Consider the following 25,352-nt stretch of genomic DNA (forward strand, 5'->3'; position numbering starts at 1 on the left):
AATGGAACAGTTTTCACCAGCTATTGTTACAAGCTACTGAAATCCTTTCATCTGATTGACTGAGGGCAAGTTAGTCGGTGATAATGACAAAACTTCTTGTGAAACGCTCCCCTGTATATATACAGCTCAGAAAACGGATGACACACACAAGACACTCAAGAGGAATTCTTGACATTTATAAAAGAGACCAGCTTAATATTTCATCAAATCCAGGTGAATTTATCGTTAAAAATCTGTGTAAATGTCAGCAGATTACTTGTCTTCCACGATCTATCTCTATTTTCTTTCATTTATTCAAAGTTTCTTCATAATCTGTTTGCATTTTGAAATGGCTGTACTTGTATCTCTTCTCTCTAGTTTTTACATAAACGTATCTTCCTCTGAAATGCTATCACTGGCAATCTATCCTTGCAATACAATTCTCTTGTCGGAATGAAATTCTTTGCAAAGCCTTTGTAGTGAGAGCACAACTCTATTCAAACCTTACAACTCATTTCTTGCCAAAAATGCAGTTCATGTCAGGGAATTCGATCAGTGGCGTACGCAGGGGGGGGGGGGTGTTACAGGGGTTAACCCCCCTAAATTTTTTTTGATACCCAACTCCCCCCTTTTTTTCACTTTTGTCATTTTTTTATTGACCTACGAACCCGGGGGGGGGGGGGGCACTTCCATTCACGAGTGGATACCATGCGCGGCCATGGGGTCTCGAAAAGCACAAGGCTAAACACGTAATTTCCATATTCTGAAAATGCACCCCTTAACAAGTATTGGCGTGTGAAACCCTACCCTTAACAAGTATTGGAAACAAAACGATACTCTTGGCAAATATTCCCTGAAATGAACCCCTAAACAAGTACAGGAATGTATTATTGTTACGGGTCCGTCGGTGGTCGGCTTTACCTTATTTGGGTTTAGTACGACCCCACCTTCTATACCTCGCGCAAATCGTACTCTAAACACGAACAGTTGGGGCAAAAACGACATCCTTTATAAAACATTTTAATTTTGTTTTATCATTCCCGCAAATTCGACCCTAAACACGTAATTTTCCTAGCGAAATAGATACCCTTTTTTCATTATTTTTGTGTTTTTGACACCCTTATCACGTTACGTACGTAACGTGCCCTATCGTGAAAAGGAAATCCTTTTTACGTTTTTTTTTTGGTTGTGCATGTTATCCACTCGTCAATGTAAGCACCCCCCCCCCCGGGCCTACGAAACAACGTGAAATTAGTGGTGAAGACCTTTTTTCAAATTTTCATTTAGCTTGAACCCCCCTTTAAAAATTCCTGCGTATGCCACTGAATTGGATATTTCTCTTTTTAGGAATGATGGCTGTGAGAGGAAAATGATCTGGGAAGGGTTTCATGATGAGGTTGGGTCGGTGATTTTCATCCCCTTATGTGCTCTAAGCCAATCAGATCCAAGAATTTTGGTTTGAAGCATTTGCTTTATGAAATGCTTCCCTGGTCATTCTTACCCCCTGGTACACTAGGTGGTTTCAGACCGCCTCGAAGTTCGCCAGTTCCAGGTATTCTCTGATCGGGAAATTTACCCCGATCAGAAAATACCAGGTATTTTGGTAATGTGAAATCAAACTACGCGTAATTTCCCCGAAAGTAAATACCCGCTAATTAGTAGGTACTTGGCGAAATTACGAGAACTTTCACGGGGAATTTTCCAAGGTCGTAGGTATTTTGGCGATGTGAAAGCAAATTACGGGAACTTTTAGCCCAGCGTGTCGTTGGGCGCGGCAGCGTGGGTGGCTGCTGGGCTAGTGAATTTGAATCTCGCGGCTTGCCTGCTTATCAGACTATACTGCGCATGCTCGTAACTTCTGGAACTTACCCCGAAGGATACGTTTCGGGGCGGTGTGAATGCAGGAATAATTAATGGGTATTTTTTAGCCAAAAAAAGTTCTCGTAATTTAACGGGGATTCTTGTGATCGAGGCGGTTTGAAACCACCTAATGTAATCTCAGCAAATTTTTAGGAATATTCTTACAGAGTATCATCATCAGCATCATCATCATCATCATTCTCCTCCTCCTCATCATCACCATCCTACTCCACCTCCTCCTCCTCCTCATCATCATCATCATTCTCCTCCTCCTCCTCCTACTCATCATCATCCTACTCCTCATCATCATCATCATCATAATCATTCCTGTGAACTACAACTTAGATTCATCACAATGTGGATGAATTCATTTCAAATATACCCATCTTTTTTTATTTGGCAACATTTGAAAGATAAAAGACAACAAAAAGTCATCAATATTATGACATTTCAAGCTACCTACATCGGTATTAGAGCAAGTTGAAGTCTGTCAAATTAAGAGCTTTCAAAATCATTGGCACGGCTTACGAATCTAATATGATAAGTCATTGGGTAATTCTTCTGACGTAGGTTCTTGGGAGTAAGCAAGATGCCTTGAAACGTGTCTCGGATGTTTGTCAGAGGTTTTGAGGGATTATCTAATTGGGGTTCTGGGACGGTGACAATTTCAATCCTTAATGATGATTGTAGATCAGCAGAATGGATAGTCTGAAGTGAAAGATGCTAGAAGGAATGAGACAGGAAGATTGTTTTGTAAAGCTCATCAAAACTTTATTTTAATGATGATTGTGGATGAGAGGAGAAAGATAGTCTTCTTGAAAAGCTTCTAGAAGGAATAAGACAGAAAAAAGTATTGTCTAAAGCTCATTGTTCATAATGCACCTTAACAGGCACAAATCGGGGGGGGGGGGGGGGGCACAAGGGGCATGTGCCCCCCATTTGAGAAGAAAAACGGAGGTATGCCCCCCCCTTTTAAAATTGAAGACCTATTTAAAAAAAAAATTTGGGTTGTCAATTTTTTTGGTACAAAATATCCCTAATTTGTGGTTGAAAACCTTTTTTTTTGCTTGTCAAAATTCCCCCCCCCCTTTTTTGGAAAATCCTGGATCCACCCCTGACTTTAATGATGATTATGGATGAGCAGGAGAAAGAGTCCGAAGCAAAAGGCTATAGAAAGAATAATACAGAAAGAGCATTTTTTTTCTTGAGCTTTATATTGTAAATGCAGTTTAATGATGATAGTGGATGAAAACAGAAGAATTAGATATTCTGACTCAAAAAAAGCTAGTAGAAATAAGACAGAAAGAGCGTTTTGTAAAACTAATTGGCCCCTATTCTGAAGTCGGATTTAACTTAAACTCAGGTTTAAAGTTGTAGTTTAAGTATGGGAAACCAAAAGTATCAAAATTTGTATTAAGTTGTATGTTACTTATGTTTACTGTGCTCTTTCCTGATTCATCAATGGTGAAGACTATTATTTATTTATACTTCCTACACAATTATGAATGATTTGAGAGCCGAATGAGCTGAAGTATGATATCTTTACTGTTAGTAATTATGTAACAATTGGCTGACCATACTTAAACCACAACTTTAAACCTGAGTTTAAGTTAAACCCGACTTCAGAATACGGGCCATTGTAAATTCACTTTAAGAGATAGATAATCTGAACCAAAAAACACTTGTGGCTCAGTGGATAAGTGTCCAGACAAGGTCCAAGGTTCGACTCCCACCACAGCACTCGCGTCCTTTGGCAAAGCATTTTGAATCGACCTGTTCATTTGCCACTCTCCACCCAGGTGTAGTAAATGGGTACCTGGTAGGAAGACATTCCTTGATTGCTTGAGCACCAAATCAGGATTGCCATACTAAAGCAAGGGTAATAGTATGCAGTGCTTAAAAACATTGTATTAGGCACTTTAATGTTGCATATTTTGGAAAGTCAGAAGAGAAAGTTTGTATCAAATAAAGCTGGAAGTCTCCCCCCCCACATTGGGTGCATTTGTGCTTCCCTTGCTAAAGTTCACTATTAAAGGCAGATTGAACATTTTGAAACGTTTATCTTCATTGTACATGTCCATCGTAGACGCTCATCAAAAGCACTCATATAAGCACCAGTCATAAATGTTCATTGTAAATGCCCCTCGTAAACACTCATCGTAAGCACTCATCCATGTCATTTGTAAATGCTCATCATAAACATTCATTAAAGCGCTCATTAGGTGGTTTCAGACCGCCTCGAAGTTCGCCAGTTCCAGGTATTCTCTGATCGGGAAATTTACCCCGATCAGAAAATACCAGGTATTTTGGTAATGTGAAAGCAAACTACGCGTAATTTCCCCGAAAGAAAATACCCGCTAAATAGTAGGTACTTGGCGAAATTACGAGAACTTTCGCGGAGATTTTTCCAAGGTCGCAGGTATTTTGGCGATGTGAAAGCAAATTACGGGAACTTTTAGCCCAGCGTGTCGTTGGGTGTGGCAGCGTGGGTGGCTGCTGGGCTAGTGATTTTGAATCTCGCGCCTTGCCTGCTTATCAAACCATACTACGCATGCTCGTTACTTCAGGAACTTATCCAGAAGGGTATGTTTCAGGGCGGTGTGAATGCAGGAATAATTAATGGGTATTTTTCAGCCTAAAAACGTTCTCGTAATTTAACAAGGATTCTTGTGATCAAGGCGGTTTGAAACCACCTATTGTTAACAATATTCGTATCTGCCTGAGAGATGCTAGAAACCTGTGCACCCATAACTAGGTCCAAGTCATTATGTTTATTTTGAAAAACGTTCGAACGTTGTTAAGAAATGGGCGTTAAGGGTTAACCAGGGGGAGGGGGGGTACACCAAAAGTTAGTGAAATTATGACAAAAAAAATCCCCCAAAGTATATAGATGGCCATCTCATGGATATAGATAGGTAAAATGTGAAATTTCAGCGACTTTTGGGGATCTTTTTACTCCCTCTATAGAATAATATGGTTAAACGGTTGTAATAAAGGAAAATGTTAATGCTTTTAACCGTCATTTGAACAGAGTTTAAATGCTTTGGCCTGTATTCTGAAGTCGGGTTTAACTTAAACTCTGGTTTGTGGTTTAAGTATGGATAACCAATTGTTACATAAATCACAAACAGTAGAGATATAAGATTTCAGCTCATTTGGCTCTCAAATCATTCATAATTGTCTAGGAAGTATAAATAGATGATTGACTTCACCATCAATGAATCAGGAAAGCGTCCAGTAAACATAGAAACAATACAACTTAATAAAAAATTTGACACTTTTGGCTTCCCATAATTTTAGCACAGAGTTAGACCATGGTCTAAGTTAAACCTGACTTCAGAATACGGGCCTTTGACTCAGCCCAACCCAGAAGTATCGAGGTGTTCCATGAAACTTGCAATCAATTGCATTTAAATTTTGTGTTCTAACATCAATCATAAGTCTTGCATTGCATTTAATTGCTGGTTTGCTTTTTGATTATATCCTGCAGTTGATTTTATGCAATAAAAGATGAGTTTTTGGTGCACATGGATTTTATGAAAACCGTTGCTTTACATCCATGTGGTATAGTTTGTATTCTATGATTGTGGGTTTACAATGTGAAACTCATTACTACGATTGTTTTGAAAGTAACACTTCACCAAGTGGAAAGTAGGTGGTCCGTTTATTAGTTCATGCTATTTGTCACAATATCGCTGCCAATGTTTACCATATGATGTTGTTTTGGTTTTATTTTTGATCATAGATGTATTGGTCTAATGACTCTTTTGTGATGGCACATGGCTTTCATGAGCTTGGTTTCTAAGCAAAATGTAACCCCCAAAATAGTTTTTTTTTTAAATATTGGATCTTTCAAACAGGGATGCCAGTTTTCAGGCAATAGCCTGAATTCAGGCTCTGGCCATTTATTTTCAGGCCATAGTTTTAGTATTTTTGTGTACAAAATATTGTATTCTAGGTGATTTTCAGGCCCTATGATCAATTCTAACTGGCATCCCTATTTCAAAACTATTTGAAAATGTGATCACGATATTCTAATTCATATGATTTTTTTCCCCTTCTCCTTGCTTTTTTCCTATGTTACTGTCTCTTTAAGTTTAAGGCCTGGTCACACCGCCCGAGCGTTGTTGGAGAGTTCGTGGAGCGGAGAGAAAAAAAATCATCACTGCTCGATACCATTCACCATTTTTTATTTTGATTTTTTATTTTTCCCCCCAATTTTGTGAGTGAAATTCGACTCTCCCTACCACTCCACGACCGCTCCAACAATGCTCGGGTGGTGTGACCAGGCCTTTAAACTCAACTTTGTCCTCTGTCCATCTCTCTTCCTCTCTCTTTATCATTCGCTCGCTCTTCTTTTAATTATCATCTATTGTGTCATACATGTAGATTATTGAATTATTCATTGAATATATGTATAATTAAAGAAATTAATAATATGATTAATATATCAGAATTATGTCTCTAATTGCTTTGCAAATATACATGTATTGTTGCCCTTTTTATCGTCATCTTGTTTGGGCACATCATGACTGCCCACATTATAAATCTCCTTCTTCACTCCCTGGGGAACATTCCAGCAAGAGTTTCAAAGTTCAATGCATACCTCTTGTGAATGATTTCATCAAGGGAAAATAGACAATTAATACTTTTTTTGTATTACTTTAAAAAATGATTGTTGCTTTCTGCTTATACCATGGTCACATTTGCTCTACGGCGGCCGTACGGCGAGTCGAAAACAGCCGTTTCATCATTTTTTGTACCAACTACATATAGGTGGTTTGAATTGAAATTAATAAAACGGCTGTTTTCGACTCGCCGTACGGCCGCCGTAGATCAAATGTGACCAAGGTATTACTCAAAATTATAAATGAAACTTTGACATCCAGTGATTTCTTAATTTTGATATTAATTTTCTTTCCCCCTATTCTTTTTTCTTGCAGTGATGCTGGCATGCATTATCCAGAAAGCAGTATATTCAGTTTCTGTTTGGATGTTGTTGTCGCATTATGTAAGTATATATTGTATTTTCATCCAAATATATAAACAAATACTGTATTCTAAATCATCATAGGCATGAACAACAACAATTTTTCTCACTGGATTTTATAAAGATTCATATGATTCTGAGATTTTGTTTTAAGTGGAATTATATATTTGTTGTTTGGTCTTGCCCCCACAGAAATTTTCAAGCTTGCGGCAAGCGTGCGACAAGCTTGCGACATGCTAGTAACTAAGCATGCGGCTAGCTTAATAAACGTGTAATATGCATGCAGAGTAATAGTTAAGCGATCTTTTAGCGAGCAGGGACTGTTCGCTAGCGTGCACTCGCTTATTAAGTGAGCACCCTGCTAGTCGCATGCTAGTAACTAGCATGCAGCACGCTTAAATTTCTGTAGGGGAGTGCCCTCTTTAATGCCTAAACCGTGAAATTGTATGATGGCATTGAATGCTTTGTGTACACACAAAAAAATTACCTTGGGGCAATCTAGGCTGTCACAAAAATTGGTAAAGTAATCCATCATCAATGATCTTAGTAAATGTAAATGAGGCATAAAAAGAGTTACAAGAATGACTACTTTTTCAAATTTGTAGGGTACCATTTGTGGTAATTTGTAAGGTCTAACATTTAAAAATCTCATTTAGCAACATCATTAGGATTCCTCATAACTTTAAATTTTAAATATCTAGGGTGTTTGAATTGGCTTGATTTATAGATGCAGAGTAATATTAAAGGTCAAGTCCACCTCAGAAAAATGTTGATTTGAATCAATAGAGAAAAATCAGACAAGCACGATGCTGAAAATTTCATCAAAATCGGATGTAAAATAAGAAAGTTATGACATTTCAAAGTTCTTATTTTTAACAAAATAGTTATATGAACGAGCCAGTTACATCCAAATGAGAGAGTCGATGATGTCACTCACTATTTCTTTTGTTTTTTTATTGTTTGAATTATACAATATTTTAATTTTTACGAATTTGATGATTAGGACCTCCTTGCCTGAAGCACAAAATGTTAAAATAATGGAATTGCACGTGTTCAGGGAGGAATGAAACTTCATTTCACATGACAATGACGAGAAAATACAAATATTTCATATTTCATATAATAAAATACAAAAGAAATAGTGAGTGAGTGATGTCATCAGTTCCCTCATTTGCATACTGACAGAGATGTGCATATAACTGTTTTGTGAAATGAGGCGAAACTTTAAAATGTCATAACTTTCTTATTTTACATCGGATTTTGATGAAATTTTCAGTGTTATGCTTGTTGAATTTTTCTCTTTTCATTCAAATCAAGTTTTTGTTGGGGTGGACTTGTCCTAGAATATCATATTAATTTGCGAATATTAATGTACTCTTTTTCTCTCTACCTGTAATTTCCTCATTTTCTTTTTTTATTTGTGCAGTAACGACCACCTTAGTCATCCGTTACTACCTGCTAGCAGGGTCTCCGCCCGAGTTAGAACCGAAATCCCGTCTACGATACAGGCGCGTCAACAAATCTTCGTTAATAGTCGGCTGCTTCTCAGCGTTTGGCCTTGCAATGTTATCAAATTTTCCAGTAAGTATCCCATGATAGGTCTTGGAGAGTTTCATGAAGGATATTGTCAGTGGTTTTCTTATGACTACTTTGCTTTCAACCAATCAGATACAAGGATTTCAGTAGCTTATAACAGTTGTCAGTAAAAGTCATTCACTATTTATTCCATGAAATGCACCCCCTGATTATATTAATGCTTTTCATAAATCCGTTTGATTTGCTTTCGCATATCAAAATATCAAAGGATCTTGGGGGAAATTGTCCATAAACTTCTTGTAATTTTGAAAAGTATCTTATGATTTTTAGATTTTTCTTCTTAGTAGGGGATATTAAAAGAAGAATTTTGCTACACTGGGAAAAAATGTGTAGTATTTTCTGATCTGGTAGAATTGCTGATCGGAACATATAAATATTTATCGTGACTGGTAGGAATTAATGCATCCTGACTCTTCATCCCTGCCTCGCATGCGCTGTTAATGTTTCTACTCTATAATAAACTCCATATGTCTTTCTCCCTCCATTTTCACTGTCAACTGTTATAAGCTACTGAAATCCTTGCTTGTGATTGGCTGAGAACTAATTGGACAATGGAGATCACTGACAATTAGTGGTTTCATGAAACACGCCCCCAGGATGCAATGACAACCTTGCATTAATTTCTTTCACATTTCGCATCAACGAAAGCAGAAACAATTATTTTGCAAAAAATGTTCATATTCAGACTCCCATGGGCGGTCGGACGACATTGGAAGGCGCCGGGATTAGGGTGTCAGCGGATTCTGGTCCTAGGGCTTCATGGTCCAGGTCTAGTGTCATCCATTTAAGAGGTCTTAAGTTCCATTTAGCTTCCTGATAAAGATGAGATTTGACAGACCAATGTGGGAGTTGTATAATATCAAACTCCATCCTTAAACTTTGTACGAGAGATAAGATTCAGTTAAGGAGTTGTTTTGTAATCTGGCAATTTTTCTGAAGGTAACTGTGACTTTGTAATTTTTTTGTGCTTAAACAGGACAACACTTCAGTCTTAGTTGGAGTTTTAAACATGGTGGGAGTTTAATGAAGTTAACAAGTGACTTTAAGTATGACTGGTGACCTTTTCTTTGGCTATAATTATGTATACCTGTGTAGCTGATTTAGCACCAAAGAACATGTTGCAGTCTCGCGTAAGGTCTTGCGCAACTTTACGAACAGCTTTATGAAACAAGTCTCTGTTTTAGTTTAAGGATGATTGTAATGAAAGCCTTTCTAGTGGCATAGCATTTCAAAATGAATATTTTTTGGCCTTGGGCTTGAGGTGTGCATTCTCAGTTCCTGATTGAGAAATTTGTGTAAAATGCAGCTTGTTTTCAACTGTGCAGTTTTCATACTGGTGATTCTCGGAGGGCGGTTTTGTTTGGGTAGATTGCCACTTGGTCTACCTCTGTTTGGTCCAATCCCACATGATCTAATCTTAGATCATCTACAACCAGTTTGCCAACCATTTGGTGTAAGAGCCATGCACTGCCAAAGATCGGTAGTCCGTCAATACCAAACACTTGTTGCAGCAAAAAGTGCAAAATTTCTATGACAAATTTTGAATCAACAAATCAAATTGCAGGATTTCAGTAGCTTTAAACTGTTATTGCAATTATAACAAGCTTTATGAAACGGGACCCAGATCGGCACTGACAAGACAGGACTTGTGTATTGAACTGAGAAAAGGAAGATAATTGTCATTAATTAAGCCCATTTACAAATATGTATAGTCGCCAGTTAGACTATACTTATTTTGGTGTATATCCATGTGGTCTAACACCACAAATATCAATTAGACCAAATTAACATTAAACCATATCGGTTTAGCAACTTATAGCCTATGTAGGTTCGACTATCTGGTAGTTGAGTAGACATCTGCTTGTAGACCCATAAACCTTTGTTTGGTGCTCCCTTTGAGGAACTACACACAACTCTTTCTTCGACATGGGAAGAGGCCTCTCACATATGGTGGCTATTATTGCCAAAGTTTCACTGAGTCAGTCTCAGGATGCTACTGTCTTAGTTGATGATGAGGCCGTTGACGAGTCAGGAATACCTCAAAAAAGCGAGAGAACGAAAGAAATACGAGATGGAGGGATGAGATTGGGATTTTATTGGAAATGGATGTAATTACGATTCTTTGACAGTTTCTTTGTGTCTGTTTGTGATGGCCCTTCCCCGCTCTGCACTCGTTCGGAAGGAAAGGAAGATAGGATCGGAGCTGGTGACGAGGATGCGAATGATGTTGACAAGGAGAGGGTTGATAATTGTTTTCAGTCATGATTTATGACTTCCCAAGGGTGATGGTGAATTGTAGAAATCTAATTGAAAACGATGGTGAAACATGTTTGTGAATGATAGCATTGATGGTGCATGGAGCGGTGATTGGATGATCTTGATTATGATGATGATGATGATAGTGATGTTGCCACTGCTGCTGCTGCTGATGATGTTGTTGATGATGATGATTATGATGGTGATGATGATAATGATGATGATTATTATGATGGTGATGATGATAATGATGATGATGATGGTGATGGATGATGATGTTTGTAATGATGATGATGATGGATGATAATGATGATGATGGTAACAGTGCTGATGATGTTGTTGATGATGATGATTATGATGGTGATGTTGATAATGATGATGATTATTATGATGGTGATGGATGATGATGTTTGTAATGATGATGATGATGGATGATAATGATGATGATGGTAACAGTAGTGATGATGATGGTAACAGTAGTGATGATGATGGTAACAGTGGTGATGATGATGGTGACAGTGGTGATGATGATGGTAACAGTAGTGATGATGATGGTAACAGTGGTGATGATGATGGTGACAGTGGTGATGATGATGGTAACAGTAGTGATGATGATGGTAACAGTAGTGATGATGATGGTGACAGTGGTGATGATGATGGTAACAGTAGTGATGATGATGGTAACAGTGGTGATGATGATGGTGACAGTGGTGATGATGATGGTGACAGTGGTGATGATGATGGTAACAGTAGTGATGATGATGGTGACAGTGGTGATGATGATGGTGACAGTGGTGATGATGATGGTGACAGTGGTGATGATGATGGTGACAGTGGTGATGATGATGGTGACAGTGGTGATGATGATGTTTATGATTTTGTTGGTTATAGTGATAACGATGGTGGTGATGGTGATGGCAATGATGCTGGATGATGGTGGTTAAATGATGATGATGATGATGATGACGACGACGATAATAGTTAAAGTAGTTGTAATGGTAATGGCTGTACAGGATTTAATACCCTTTTCATAAACCTATCCTCCAATTAGCCGCCTAAGAGTAATGCGGATAATTCAATAAAAATTGCGTTCACAAACTCTGAAAATAAGCCGCATTATTTTTACGAGCGCCCGTCCTGAAAAAGGCGGATAATCGTCATGACAACTGGACACGCCCCCTCCGATGCGGTTGTATTGGAAAAGGGTGACCTTGTGACCGCACCATGGCAATTATCCGCATTATTTGGAAATGCATTCATAAACTCAAAATCTTGTCCCAATGCTGCTATTATGCGGATAATAGCAGCATCAAAATAATGCGGATAACTCTGGTCCTCCTCTAATTTTACGACCAAATTATGCTGCTATTAGCCGCATAATTGGGTTTATGAAAGGGGTATCACAGCGATCTTGACAGTGATGATGGAATGATAATGTTGGTGTTGATGATAAGAATGCTGTTACTACTAATGATGATTATGACAGTGACTGAAGAAGATGATGGTGACATTGATGATGATGGTATTCTTGACTTACAAGGAAACTAATTCGTGTGTTGAGCTTTAAAATTTCATTTTCAACTATCACCATTGCCTTTGAACAACTCATTCTTTTATCTTGATCGCTATGCTTATTAAATCTCTCTTCATGCTTTCTCTACATTGGTCATAGTCAGACTAAAATGATTAGCATGTTGAACTAGAACATTCAGAGCTAATTTGATGATGGAAAATAACGTCAGTAGGTCCCTGGTGAATATTTGGATTGATGCACATGAATGCTGCATTCATCTTGTCTGCCCTAGCCTATCTAGATGAAGGCTGCAGTTATATCGGTTCATTTCTAATTGGTCTAATGCCAATTCGTCCAATTGCCAACTCGTTTACTATAATTCGGTCTACCATCAGTTCGCCCACTATCCACATGGTCCAATTCATCCACTCACCATTTCGTCTAATAACCAGTTGGTCCAATAGCCATTTAGTCCATATACCATTGGGCTAATTGGACTATAAAGTGTTAATTATGCAAAAGGAATGAAAATGAAATGGATATTAGACCAAATGGTTATGAGACAAAATAGTGATTAGACAAAGTGATGATTAGACCAAATGGTTATGAGACAAAATAGTGATTAGACAATGTGATGATTGGACCAAATGCTTGTTAGACGAAATGTTGACAGAAGGGATGGCATTAGACTGAATGAAAGAAGGCCATGTGGTGAGTGGACGAGTTGGCAGTAGACAAAGTGGCAATATATTGTTATATCTGCTGTTATGCTATTAACGTAAGCAATATGTCTGATGCTTAAGACTATGAACAGTGGCTGCAAAGCATCACACTTCATAGCCCGATACTAGTCTGCAAAGACAGACCCTTGGCATTCTCAATTGGCATAGTGCATAATAGAGAGTCTGAATTGGTGAGACTAGATTCACTATGCAGTATGGCTGGCTCGATCTACCTACTCATTTGCCACATGCAGAATCTGTGGAGTCTAGTCTTTGCTGAGACCTGTTATTGGTGGGAGAGTCAAATATGAGTCTGCTTGCTGACTTGCCTATTTGTAATGCTTCTATCTTGCTGTAGTGTCTGTTTTTATACATTAGCCATGATTCGTTGAGGTATGGCGTTATCATGTATCTTATTAAATAACGCTGCTGGGATTGTTAAAGCCTTGCATATCAACATTTAAAATTCTTCAGGGAAGATCAGAAAAATCTGCCTTTTAGAAAGATGGTAATGACATCAACCTCATATTGTTTAGAAAGAGTCCCCTGATTCCTTTAGACTTGGAGAACTCTTGCTAGGTCAATGAAGGTTGCCACTTATGCCATAACTCTTTAATCCATCTTTTTTTCTTGAAATACAAGGTTTTATAACAGTACAGCAAATTGGGTGCGCCTTTTTTCTAAAGTTTTTTTTTTCCGAGTGTTGTTATTACGTGGAGGTAACATGCGACCATGGAGCAATACGACTGTATCTGCCTACGGACTTTCATCTCATTGGAAGCATGTACCAAAAGACGTCATTTAAACACGTTTACGATTGTGGTTCTGTTTATACTTCCTCAGAAAGCCCGATTCTGGTCAAACGACGTTTACAAACGCACCTATTTACTTCAATAACTCCATACATCTACTTGATTTGCTAGTTCAGCCCTCTGGACTGCCATACCCGAATAGAACTCCATTTAAAAAGCGCGAGCGCGCCCTCTCCCGTTCAGGCTTACTACCCATGATCACCGCGCAATTAGCGTCCATCTTCCTCTTTTGCTTTCGGCAAGCCACCTGTCAAGACGTGCTCAGATAAGTCTCTTAAGAGCTCAAATCTTTTTGAGCTTTGGTATATTATTTTCGCTTATCTGTGGTGCATTCTCCCTTTTAATTTCAATCTTTCCATTTGTGTGTAAGATTGTGTTCAGAATTTACACTTGGCGTGACTTTTTAGACGTGTTTTTGGAGACACTTAAATTGTTTTTCTAACGTTTGAGTTCTCGTCGCGCCGCATCGCTAGCGCGTTCGGAAGGACATTCCGTCCAGCGAGGCGAGATTTGCTGCTTCGGCGCTTAAAGCAGCTGCGGCTTTTTCCCCCTCTCCCTAAATTTCGTTGTTTTTGTTTTTTCTTTTAAATTTTCTTAGGCTTACAATTGAAAACATGCCTCCCTACGGTTTGAGTCCGTCCCCTGCAGAAATTTAAGCGTGCCGCTTGCTAGTAACTAGCATGCGACTAGCAGGGCGCTCGCTTAATAAGCGAGTGCCTGCTAGCGAACAGTCCCTGCTCGCTAAAAGATCGCTTAACTATTACTCTGCACGCATATCACACGCTTATTAAGCTAGCCGCATGCTAGTTACTAGCATGCCGCAAGCTTGCGCAAGCTAGTCGCACGCTTCCCGCAAGCTTGGAAATTTCTGTAGGGGGTGCTGGTCTAGCAAATCAAGTAGATGTATGGAGTTATTGAAGTAAATTATGAAAATACTTACCTGATTTTCTTATTTACGAGATAACTCATACATCTACTTGATACCCTCCCACCGACCCTCCGCCTTGCGTAGCAACATGTTTCAACGTATGGGCTTGCGAAAGGTGAGGAAGATGGACGCTAATTGCGCGGTGATCATGGGTAGTAAGCCTGAACGGGAGAGGGCGCGCTCGCGCTTTTTAAATCCTTGGGAGTTCTATTCGGGTATGGCAGTCCAGAGGGCTGAACTAGCAAATCAAGTAGATGTATGAGTTATCTCGTAAATAAGAAAATCAGGTAAGTATTTTCATATTTTATGAGTTTACGATCGGCATTTTGAAACAGCGTTTAAATGAAAGTAAGCATGGACGCAACCGTGTTTTGGACTAATCACGTTTGGAAACGCTGATTCTGGCCTGAAAAGTGGAAGCATAAACAAGGCTTAAGTCTATTAACAGCATGGCATTGATTCTGAACCAGATCACTTTGGTATGCTTCTTGGACAAACATTCCATCTTGACTTGTTATCTTCCCTCTCATTGATATCTCCCTGTGTAAACACACCATCTTTATAATAACCCTATAGACCTACACCAAGACAAAACGTCTAAACAAACGTCCAGTATGTACCCTAACCGTAGTCTACAGGTGCGTACTCTGTTGTTTTTACTTGGTGTATAATGCAGAGTCTGACAAATTTGTGCAGAGACTCCAACGCCAAGCACCTTCTGATCTGGAGATTCTCCCGCCTGGATCCCCAAGCAAACTGGAGACTTCAACTTGATTTGCACGAAGCGCACATCACGAGCGCGAAGTCCCTTGCGGTGGGGTGTAGCTCTAGGGTCCTAGATGGTCTCCCGTGCTATCTCAGCCTTATATTTAGTATATGATGGCTTTAAGTAAAAAACAATGTAATGAATCAAATCATACAGTTTTTAAAAGGGTGTTTGGGCGGGAGAAAGAATCTTAAGGGGAAGAAAATATATCTTAAGCGGGAGACACAGAGCCATGCCGGTGGGAGATATTAAATCTCAAGCGGGAGAACGGGAGATTTTGGGAAAATGGGCTTTCGGCGTGAGATCTCCCGCCAAAAGCGGGAGAGTTGGAGTCTCTGTTTTTGGAGTTTCAAAATTGAGTCTGTGTTTGCGGTCTACCATGGCAGTACTTTAAAGGCAAGCAAATGTTTACCAAAAAGGACTCTGCAAATGAAAATTGTTAAATATTGACCTGATGTCTCTTAGATAGAACAGAGAGGACAGGTATTTGTTTAAGTTGGCATCATTGTGTTGGTTGCGTCATCTTCGGTGAATGCCAGGGGTGTTAGAGTGCAGCGTTTTAGCTGATATCAGCTTTTTTGCCTTTGATTTTCATCCTTATTTCAGCTTAATTTTATCTTTTCTCTATACAAAAAGTATGGGAGCTCTTTCAATATAACTTTTTCAGCGGGGTTTTTGGATTCCAGTGACCTGGGTTCGATTCCCATTTGGTGCGCAAGTGTCCATGAATAAAGGCATTTAAATGGTAAAACCCCAATTTCTAGGTCCCTTGGAGAGGAACTGAAGCCGTCGGTTCTCTGGTTGCTTGCTTACAAGCATTCATGCTTTCCTTGCAAGAAGGTGAATAAAAAGCACCACCATGTACCTTATACAAGTCCCAGGGCAGATAGTTTAGGCTGGATATTCAGACCACTTTCCTCAAGTGAAGGGTTTGTTCGGCAAACAAGAGCAACCCTGCCATTCAGATGGATGCAGTGTCAAACTGAAGAATCTCGTCTCGAAGCATAATTCTCCTAACGCCAACTGACACTTGCAAATTTAATGCAGATACAACCTGATTCTTATCCTTGTCTGGCAAATCAGTGAAGCTGTGAAGTTTCCCAAGTTGGTCCAAATCTAATCAGCGAATTGCCATGGCAACACTGACCTAGGAAGCTAATTGGGTGATGCAACTTAAACGATGATGCAAGCTCCTTGTTTTGTGAGATAATTTAGTGAAGTATTTGTTGTCTGATAGGTTAAGACTCAAGTCTCACTTTGTCGTGTTTGGGAGATATCTCCCATTGTTTTATATCATTTTACCCCCTTTCGTTCTTGTCTTAAAGCTATTGTTCCTTTTTCAAGAAGTCTCTACTCTTCTCATACTGCTTTTGCACCTTTCGTGTCCAGAATCCCTGACAAAACCCTTTAGATATTACCCCTCGCTCCTCATAACTGTGCTTGCAAGTTTAAGTTCTTCAAGATCGCTGCAGAGCCATTTGAAGGTAACAGCAGTTGAAGAAGAAGATGGAATAGGGGAGGAGGAGGGGGAGGAGGAGGAGGGGGGAGGAGGAGGAGGGGGAGGTGGAGGAGGAGGGGGGAGGAGGGGGGAGGAGGGGGGAGGAGGAGGAGGAGGAGGAGGAGGAGGAAGAGGAGGGGGGAGGAGGGGGAGGAGGAGGAGGAGGAGGAGGAGGAGGAGGAGGAGGAGGAGGAGGAGGGGGGAGGAGGGGGGAGGAGGAGGAGGAGGAGGAGAGGAGGGGGGGGGAGGAGGGGGAGGAGGGGGAGGAGGAGGAGGAAGAGGAGGGGGAGGAGGAAGAGGAGGAAGAGGAGGGGGGAGGAGGGGGAGGAGGGGGAGGAGGAGGAGGAGGGGGAGGAGGAGGAGGGGGAGGAGGAGGAGGAGGGGGAGGAGGAGGAGGAGGAGGGGGAGGAGGAGGAGGAGGAGGAGGGGGAGGAGGAGGAGGGGGAGGAGGATGAGGAGGGGGGAGGAGGAGGAGTAGGAGGAGGAGGGGGGAGGAGGAGGAGTAGGAGGAGGAGGGGGAGGAGGAGGAGGAGGGGGGAGGAGGAGGAGGAGGGGGGAGGAGGAGGAGTAGGAGGAGGAGGGGGAGGAGGAGGAGGGGGAGGAGGAGGAGGAAGAAGAAAAGGAGGAAGAGGAGGGAAAGAATAAAGAACAAGGAGAAACCTTGTCTCACATGAATGTGTTTCCTTTCTCACTCTTTCTGCACTTATGTAAGGCTACTTCAGCCCCCCCCCCCCGGAAGAGACTTTTCATATGTTCTAACTCTTTCCCTTTTGCCCCTCTATTCCTTCCTCTGTTCTCTCTGTCTCTCTCTTTCTTTTTTAATCCCTTGTTGCCTCTTCCCTTTCTTCTGGGGAGTGTTTCATGAAAGGCTTTGTTCAAGCTTCTTTACAAACAGATGTTGTAAGCTACTCAATCACTGCAGCTGATTGGCTGAAAGTAAGTTAGTTGGTGATAATCACTGAAAAAACTTTTGAAATGCTCCCGTCCGTCATTCCTCTTCTGTCCCCATCTATCTGTCTCCAACCCCATTTTCCGCATTCTCAAAATTTTCCTGTCATTAACTTTCCTTCTTCCTACACCATACAAGGAATAATGATTTTGATTTTGACGTTAATTCTGTTTTGTGTGAACATGCCCCTTGACAGCTCCTACACATCATAATTGGGAATTTGATGTTCTGTTGTGTGAGTGCACCCCTGAACATGTCCTACCACACAAGCATTTCCCATGACACAGAATAATGATTGTGACTATGATGTTTATTCTGTTGTGTGAACACACATCGTAACAGGTCCTTCAACACAAGCCTACATTCCTGTTGACGCCATACAAATAACTTTGACTTTGACATTTTTTCTGTTGTGTGAACAGACCCCAAGACAGGTCACACTTCCCATGTTACACCATACAAAGAATAGTAATTGTGACTTTGACGTTTCTTCCACTGGATGTGAACAGGGCCACTGACAGGTCCTTACCCCTTGTGTGTCTGTCTCAATTTCTCTACCTTGCTGTTGCCATGGCGATAGAGCCCTCTGATGAAAGATGCCCTCTCCAAAGTTTCTTCCTTTCACTCCCGGAGATAACACCAGACATGTGCGTCCAGGTTCCTTGGGAGTGCTTAAATATTTAGAACGTTTGAGGAACGGAGGGGTTCGCACGACTGAAAATTACTTGCATTGTTGTATTAAATGTGACATATAGGTATTCAAGAAGATTAATTGTAGAATCTCAAAATCAAGCTAGGATGAGGAAAGGATTTAATGGTTGGTAAATCATTGACAGATTTATCAGTTTGTTTGATAGATTAGCAGTTTGGCATATTCAAATCATACCTTTTTTCATCTGCAAATTATGTAATCCCCCTTCTCATTATAGTATCATGCTATTGATGAAACCAGCAGGGGCCCGTCTTACAAAGATTGATCCGATCAATCTTAACTATGGAAAGCCAGCAAAGTCAACATATAAAATGTATGTTTGACTGTTAAAAAAAAAATTCTAATGTATATCCATTAATTCATTGATGTCTTGACAATTTGGTGTGTTCTCCATTGTTTACAAAGGACATTTTGCAAATTTTCCATAGACAAAATTGTGAAATGGATGGATTTCCATAGAGTTACAATTGATTGGAAAAATCATAATTCTTTGTACAACGGGGCCCTGGGGCCATATGTTATAAAGAGTTACTACTATGGTAACTTTGTCACCATGACAACTACCATGGTAAAAGAAAAGGGTTACACTTTGTAATTCCGAAGGTTCGTAATTTGGAAACATGTAAATTGCCTATACCTCGATGTTTGTTAATCCGAAAACGTAAAAGGGTTCGTTAATCCGAACATTTGTGGCGTTATTCCGAAGGTTCGATAATGTGAAAACAAAATAAGGTTCGATGTTCCGAAGGTTCGTTAATCGGAAAACAAAATAAGGTTCGTTAGTCCGAAAACGAAATAAGGTTCGTTAATCATTTCGTTGTCGGACTAACGAATCTTTGGAATTACAAACCTCATTTCATTTTCGGATGAACGAACCTTCGGAATTACGAACCTAACTTCTTTTTCGGACTAACGAACCTTCGGAATTAATAACCTTATTTTCATTTTCGGACTAATGAACCTTCGGAATTACGAATGTATGCGAAAGAAAAGTACTCAGCTGCCAATCAAAATCAAGGTTTCCATGGAATTTACAATAATAGCAAATTTACCATAGTTACATTTCATTATATCAAATACTCCCCCCCACCTACAAAATCTGCAAACCGGTTTACAGATTTTTAAAAATGATGTATGAACAATATAGCTTGAACCCCTACAAAGTACAGCTTGAAAGTAGAATGAGAAACCATTTTCAATCAAGTCTTGTCCTCTATCAGACACCAGTCCTACATAATTTCTTTTTTCTAACCTTGACAGCATATTGTGGATTATCTCGACCAGTCGACCTGTCAGGAATTTGTACAAATTCATAACCCAGACAACCTCAGCTCTAATCTAAATGTTCAGATTTTCAAAGCACAGACAACAAACATCACAAAGACTTGTTGCCTTATCTTAGGTCTGGCAGAACACTATCGCCGCCCCAAATTCTCAAAGTTTGATTTTGAAATGCCTTTCTAGGTCTCGTCTGAATTCAGAGAACCAGAAATGATATTTCATAAAGTATAAACAGGATGATAATGTCTGGGTGCTTGCCAAACGGTGGTGGGGGAAAAACACGGAGGGCTGTTTTGGGTTTTGTTCGACAGGTGTATACTCTCATAATATTATAGGGTACTGCAGAGTCTCGGTCAATCGAGTCACGGCCAATAATGTTATGATGTGCTTCCAGATCCCCTATGGGTGTGTTTATGATTCCAGCCTGTAAAAGTCATTTAGGTCTGTTCCATGTGTTATATGATCTGGGGTCCGTTGCAGAAAGAGTTGCGTTCAAACGCAAGTCAAAAATGCGCGCTGTTGATTGGTTTAAAATCAAGTTGGGCGTGATTTTTAGAGTTGCGTTTGATTGCAACTCTTTCTGCTACAGGCCCCTGGTCAAAGAAATAAAAATAATAATGTATCTAATATCGTTTGTCTCCCTCTATTGTTCTTGTAGGAAGACGAGAACCTGACCGTCCATCTCATAGGTGCTATCTTCTGTTTCCTGTTCGGCGTCATGTACTGCTTCATGCATTCGTGGCTCTCCTTCCAGGCGTGGTCGACGATCACCAATCCATATATATGCATTCTAAGATTGGCATTAGCATCCTTCTCGGCTGCAGATTTAGCAATGGGTATCCTTTTTACAAACAAAAATGTTAATTAAAACATGTGAACATATATTCTAATACTAATGATATGCAACAATTTTATAGCACTTAATACAAATGTTTCTAAGCGCTGCATCCTATTACCCCGGCTTTAGCATGTCTATCCTGATCGGAAGCACGAGCATTCAAGGAATTCCTTCCTACAGGGTACCCATTTACTACACCTGGGTGGAGATTGGCAAATGTAGATAAATGCCTTGCCAAAGGACGCGAGTGCTGCGGTGGGTTTCAACCCCGAACCTTGTGGTTCAAAGTCCAGAGACTTATCCACTGAGCCAAAACACCTCTACACTGAACCGCACACGTCTATTCTATAAATGATTAAGCAATGTTTACACAATGTTGAGTAAAATTTACCTTATTTTGAGTAAAATCCATTCAATTTGAAGTAAAATTTAAAAAATGTTGAGTGAAATTTACAGTGTTGAGTAAGATTTACCCAAAGTATTTATATTACCCAATATATATAGGCCCATATATCCCCAGGACTAAAAAATCCATTCTAAAGTTTAATCATGCATTTGCAATTTTGCCAAATTTTGTAGGTTTTCATGCATAAACTCAACTTGATTTTTTTCTTTAGTTCTTGATTATTGTAGAGTATGTCACTAGGAGCTATATAAATGCAACTACCCCCCCTCTCTCTCATATGTTTGATATGTATTAATGTCGTATCTCATTTCTGTCATCTATATCAGAAAGATATATTTTGTTGCTTTTAATAAATCACATATTGCTCCCCCACTGCTGATGAGACCTCATTCATACTTTTGACTGTGAAAGGAAACAAAATGAGGTTGATCCTCTGGCTCTGATTACAGCCTCATTTTACTTCGGCTCACCCCAGCGAGCTCCTGAGCATCCTTTGCGTGCGTCCGCAGAGTCGAGCGTGGGTACGTTTCAACCCCCCGGGGGCGGCTCCTCGTCTGCGAGAACTTTTCGCTGTCTTCCTCTTCCGCATCCTCTCAAAATGTATCCATTCCCATAATTCCATGTGCTCTCCCCCCTTTTGTGATTACATTCCTCCTTAATTGTGCAAAAAGTGCAATTTTTAGGAGAATTCATTCATCATTCATGCACTTGTTCTAAATTGTAACAAGATGTTTGAGGAGGAGGTTGAAATACTCGAAAACAAATTACACCTGAAAATTTTCGTTAAAGTGATCAGAGGATAAAAACACATACATGTATTAACACCTTTATAGAGAGTGGTAACATATACACTAGCTGTAAAATGTGTGGTGTTAAGAACACCTTAGGTGTTGAGAATGCACCAAGTAGTTAGAACACGAGCAAATTTAGAGAGTGGCAACATGTGCACTAGCTGTGAAATTTGTGGTGTTGATAACACAAATCAGTTTGAACACAAGAGCAAATGTTATTTATGTGACAAGTAGAGTGTGTTATAATACACTAGTGGGTGTTGTAAAACACCATGAATTTAACACTGATGTAAAATGAGTATTGTGTAGAGAGTCAATGGATGCAAAAGGTACCCAATCAACACCTAGGTGGATAGTGGCAACATGTACACTTTAAAAAACTTAAGGTGTTAAGAACAACATCGTTTGGTGTTCTGAGAGGACGATACACACAAGTGTTAAGATACACCTTGGTGTTTAACATAACACCAAATAATATTGCAAAAGCAAACAGCATGTGTTATGATAACACCAACATTATGAAAGTTTAAATGACGTACGTGTTCCAGAGTTGATATTTCTTGCGATTGCCCAAACAGCAAAGCAAGCTGCGCAACTGTGGCTGGTAATTTAAAGACGATCAACATAAATATATAATCAGCTTTAAATTTTTGATCGGGAATGGTGGACCACTGATCATGTTTGTGTTCTGTTTATTGTAATTGCATTTCAAATCATGATTCATGTTGCTGTTGAAAACCAACATTGTACACACCCCAAGTGAATATAAACCCGATTCTAACACCATGTTCTATAATGACCGAGAAAAGGCAAAGATGAAAATCGTCCCAGACAGAATACCGTCACGAATGATGGGTGACCAATCTCAGATTTTCTCATTTACGCTCAATTGGGCGTGGGTTGTTCGTCGACCGGGGCTCATCCTTTTACTCACTTCTCGGCCAAATTGTTTCTGCGTGTCAAATTAATGTTCAAAGTCACACTTGAGGGAGTTGATGGGACGATGGGTTTATCCAATTGTTTGATTGGTATCTCCAGGAAACTGGGAGGCCCCTCTCCTGGACGTGTTTTGCTGTTTCCTTCCGAGGAGTTTGAAGACACTGCTCGATTCGATGACTGTCTTCCTTAATTCGCCCCATCCGTTCATGTTTCTTTTCTTCTATTCATATATTTATGAGAATGACAGTGTGATGTGGAAATGGAGAACCCTTTATTATGTGACCTCTCAAAAGGTTCTGTCATGTGTATGATAATGGTTTATACTTCCAGGGGGGTGTTTCACAAAGATTTAAGTATGGCTTAGAGCCGTGCATAAATGCCTAGTTGCGTGCGATATATATGGCTTGTCTGCACTGGTCAGATCGTGCCATGAGGACGCGCATAACTGTTGATTAATGAAGAAGATCATGCGTAGCATATCATGTACGCGTCGGCATTTAAGTGCGACTCAATGTCATCCTTAAATCTTTGTGAAACCACCCCCCCTGGATGGTATCCTGTCCTATAATATCCCATCATGCAAAGTTCCTTGTGGAAATATGGGACTTATCACTAGTCATGAAAAGCAGGCCTATAATACATGAAGCTGATAGTTTTGTTGGCACAGACCTATTTAATTCCAAAAGTATTACATTGTGTCTGAATTCCAAAGTCAGATATATTGTTGTTGATTTGTATTTAAAGGCATTTATCCCCCCCCCAAAAAAAAAAAACATTTGTGGCTTTTTTGTTTATTTTTTGTCTATTTTTTGTCTCCACACATCCTTGGGGTAAAGGTAACTTAAAAAAAAGAAAAGAAATGAAGAAAAACAAAAGAGTAAGTCCAGTCTGTAGTCAATACTTGATGGAGTAGTGATATCTCATTCAGATTAGAGTCTGTTAATGGAGACTAGGGAATCCACTCTGGGGAATACCCTCTCTGGAGATGACATCATCGATAGTGACATGGGTAAAGTTGAGTCACTCCTGGCATATCATATGATGCTGATTTTAATGAATGAGAGCAGAAACTTTTCTGTTAGAATAACATGAGTTATCATTTATACAACCTGGAACAAAAGCTATCTCCTCTCTTTTGACTCACTTTAACCCCTTTTCCTTTTCCCCTCTTTGGATCAAACTGTTATTTTTTTTGCTACTACTCTTACCATCTTAGCATTTTGATATTCTAATGAGACTTATTAGTTTAGTGCTAGCACACAAGAAGTAATGTTTTTGCTTGTTCAGCACTTTGCCAAGTTTATGATGTGAAAAAGCCAGTATTCTGTATAGCTGTATTGCCTTCCCCAGCATTATAATTGAAAGAGCTTTACATTTTTATCTGAATTACACACTCAGTGATGAAATGAGTTTATTTTACAACAGGGGTGGGGCCTTGGGGGGCGACTGTCCCCCCCCCGATTTTTCAAGAAGTAAAAGAAATCAGAAAAAAGTGGGGAGCAAAAGGAAAATGGGAAGAAAAAAAGGGGGGGGGGAGAGACAGCTTGAGGAAGAGAGTTGAGGGTTGTTTAACACTTTCTATTCATCTGAGAAAAAAAGTCAACTTGTGAAGCAGTCTCCCCCACCCTCCCCGTCGAAGCACCCAGACACCACCCCTGTCTTACTATGATAATTTGTATATCTCTTATATCGTGGACCTTCTTGCAGGTCCATGCTTATCTTGAAGAGTGAAAACATGTAATTAAGTTAAGAACAACTTGATGAGCAATAGCATTATTTCACAGCATAATCACTCCAAGGTCACGCATTATTTGTGGAAATTGCTCTCCAATTCTCCTCAAACTCGCAATCTGCATTCTTTGGGCGCAGCTGAGGTCTTTCTCAGGGTTCACTGCACTTTTACATTTCCAACATCACTTTGTGGATTTTTTTTGTTGGCTTCAACATCGAGATGTACTTTGCCGTGAATCTGAGCCCAATTTTGTACCTGTCAGGACAATCTACTGCAGAGGATCTGACCGGTTTCCTCAACCCCATGTGGACGTTTCCAGGAGAAAGTGGAAAAGAAATCTCCACTCTCCATTCAAAATATGACACGACAGGCTTCCAAAAGTAATCATTAAGTTCTTTCTAAGAGAGAGTGGAGAAATCTTCATTCTCCATTCAAAATGGGGACTGACAGCTTCCCAAAGAAATCATTAAGCTCTTGCCAACCGCAAGTGATGCATCCGTGAAGTTTTGATAGAAACTGATAACGGAATGTTGGTCTTTGTACACAGTTTTCTCAAGAGATAAAATGTATTTCGAATGAAAACCTTGCTATACCTCTATGTGATAAATGAATATATATCGCATAAAAAGAAAATCAATGATGATGAATTATTTAAATAGGACAGTAATGCAGCACTTACAACTGGACTCTGTCTAACAAGAGTTAGGACTGATCCAATCAATCGTAACTTTATGGAAATCCATCAGTGTCATAATTTTTTATACAGGAAATCTGCATAATATCC

At 39.8% G+C, this 25,352-nt stretch overlaps 1 protein-coding gene across 2 annotated transcripts in view; it reads left to right on the forward strand.

Annotated features, from left to right (window-relative positions):
• The window catches only part of LOC121421425 (DNA damage-regulated autophagy modulator protein 2-like), a 58,978-nt gene that overhangs the window by 10,426 nt on the left and 23,200 nt on the right, over positions 1 to 25,352 (forward strand). For both annotated transcript variants that reach the window (XM_041616118.1, XM_041616119.1), the window contains exons 2-4: positions 6,783 to 6,850; positions 8,256 to 8,410; positions 20,521 to 20,698. In XM_041616118.1, the coding sequence (XP_041472052.1) occupies positions 6,783 to 6,850; positions 8,256 to 8,410; positions 20,521 to 20,698 (401 nt within the window). The remainder of the gene's footprint in view (positions 1 to 6,782; positions 6,851 to 8,255; positions 8,411 to 20,520; positions 20,699 to 25,352) is intronic.

The sequence above is a fragment of the Lytechinus variegatus genome, chromosome 9 (genome assembly GCF_018143015.1).
Source record: "Lytechinus variegatus isolate NC3 chromosome 9, Lvar_3.0, whole genome shotgun sequence".
Taxonomy (NCBI): Eukaryota; Metazoa; Echinodermata; class Echinoidea; order Temnopleuroida; family Toxopneustidae; genus Lytechinus; species Lytechinus variegatus.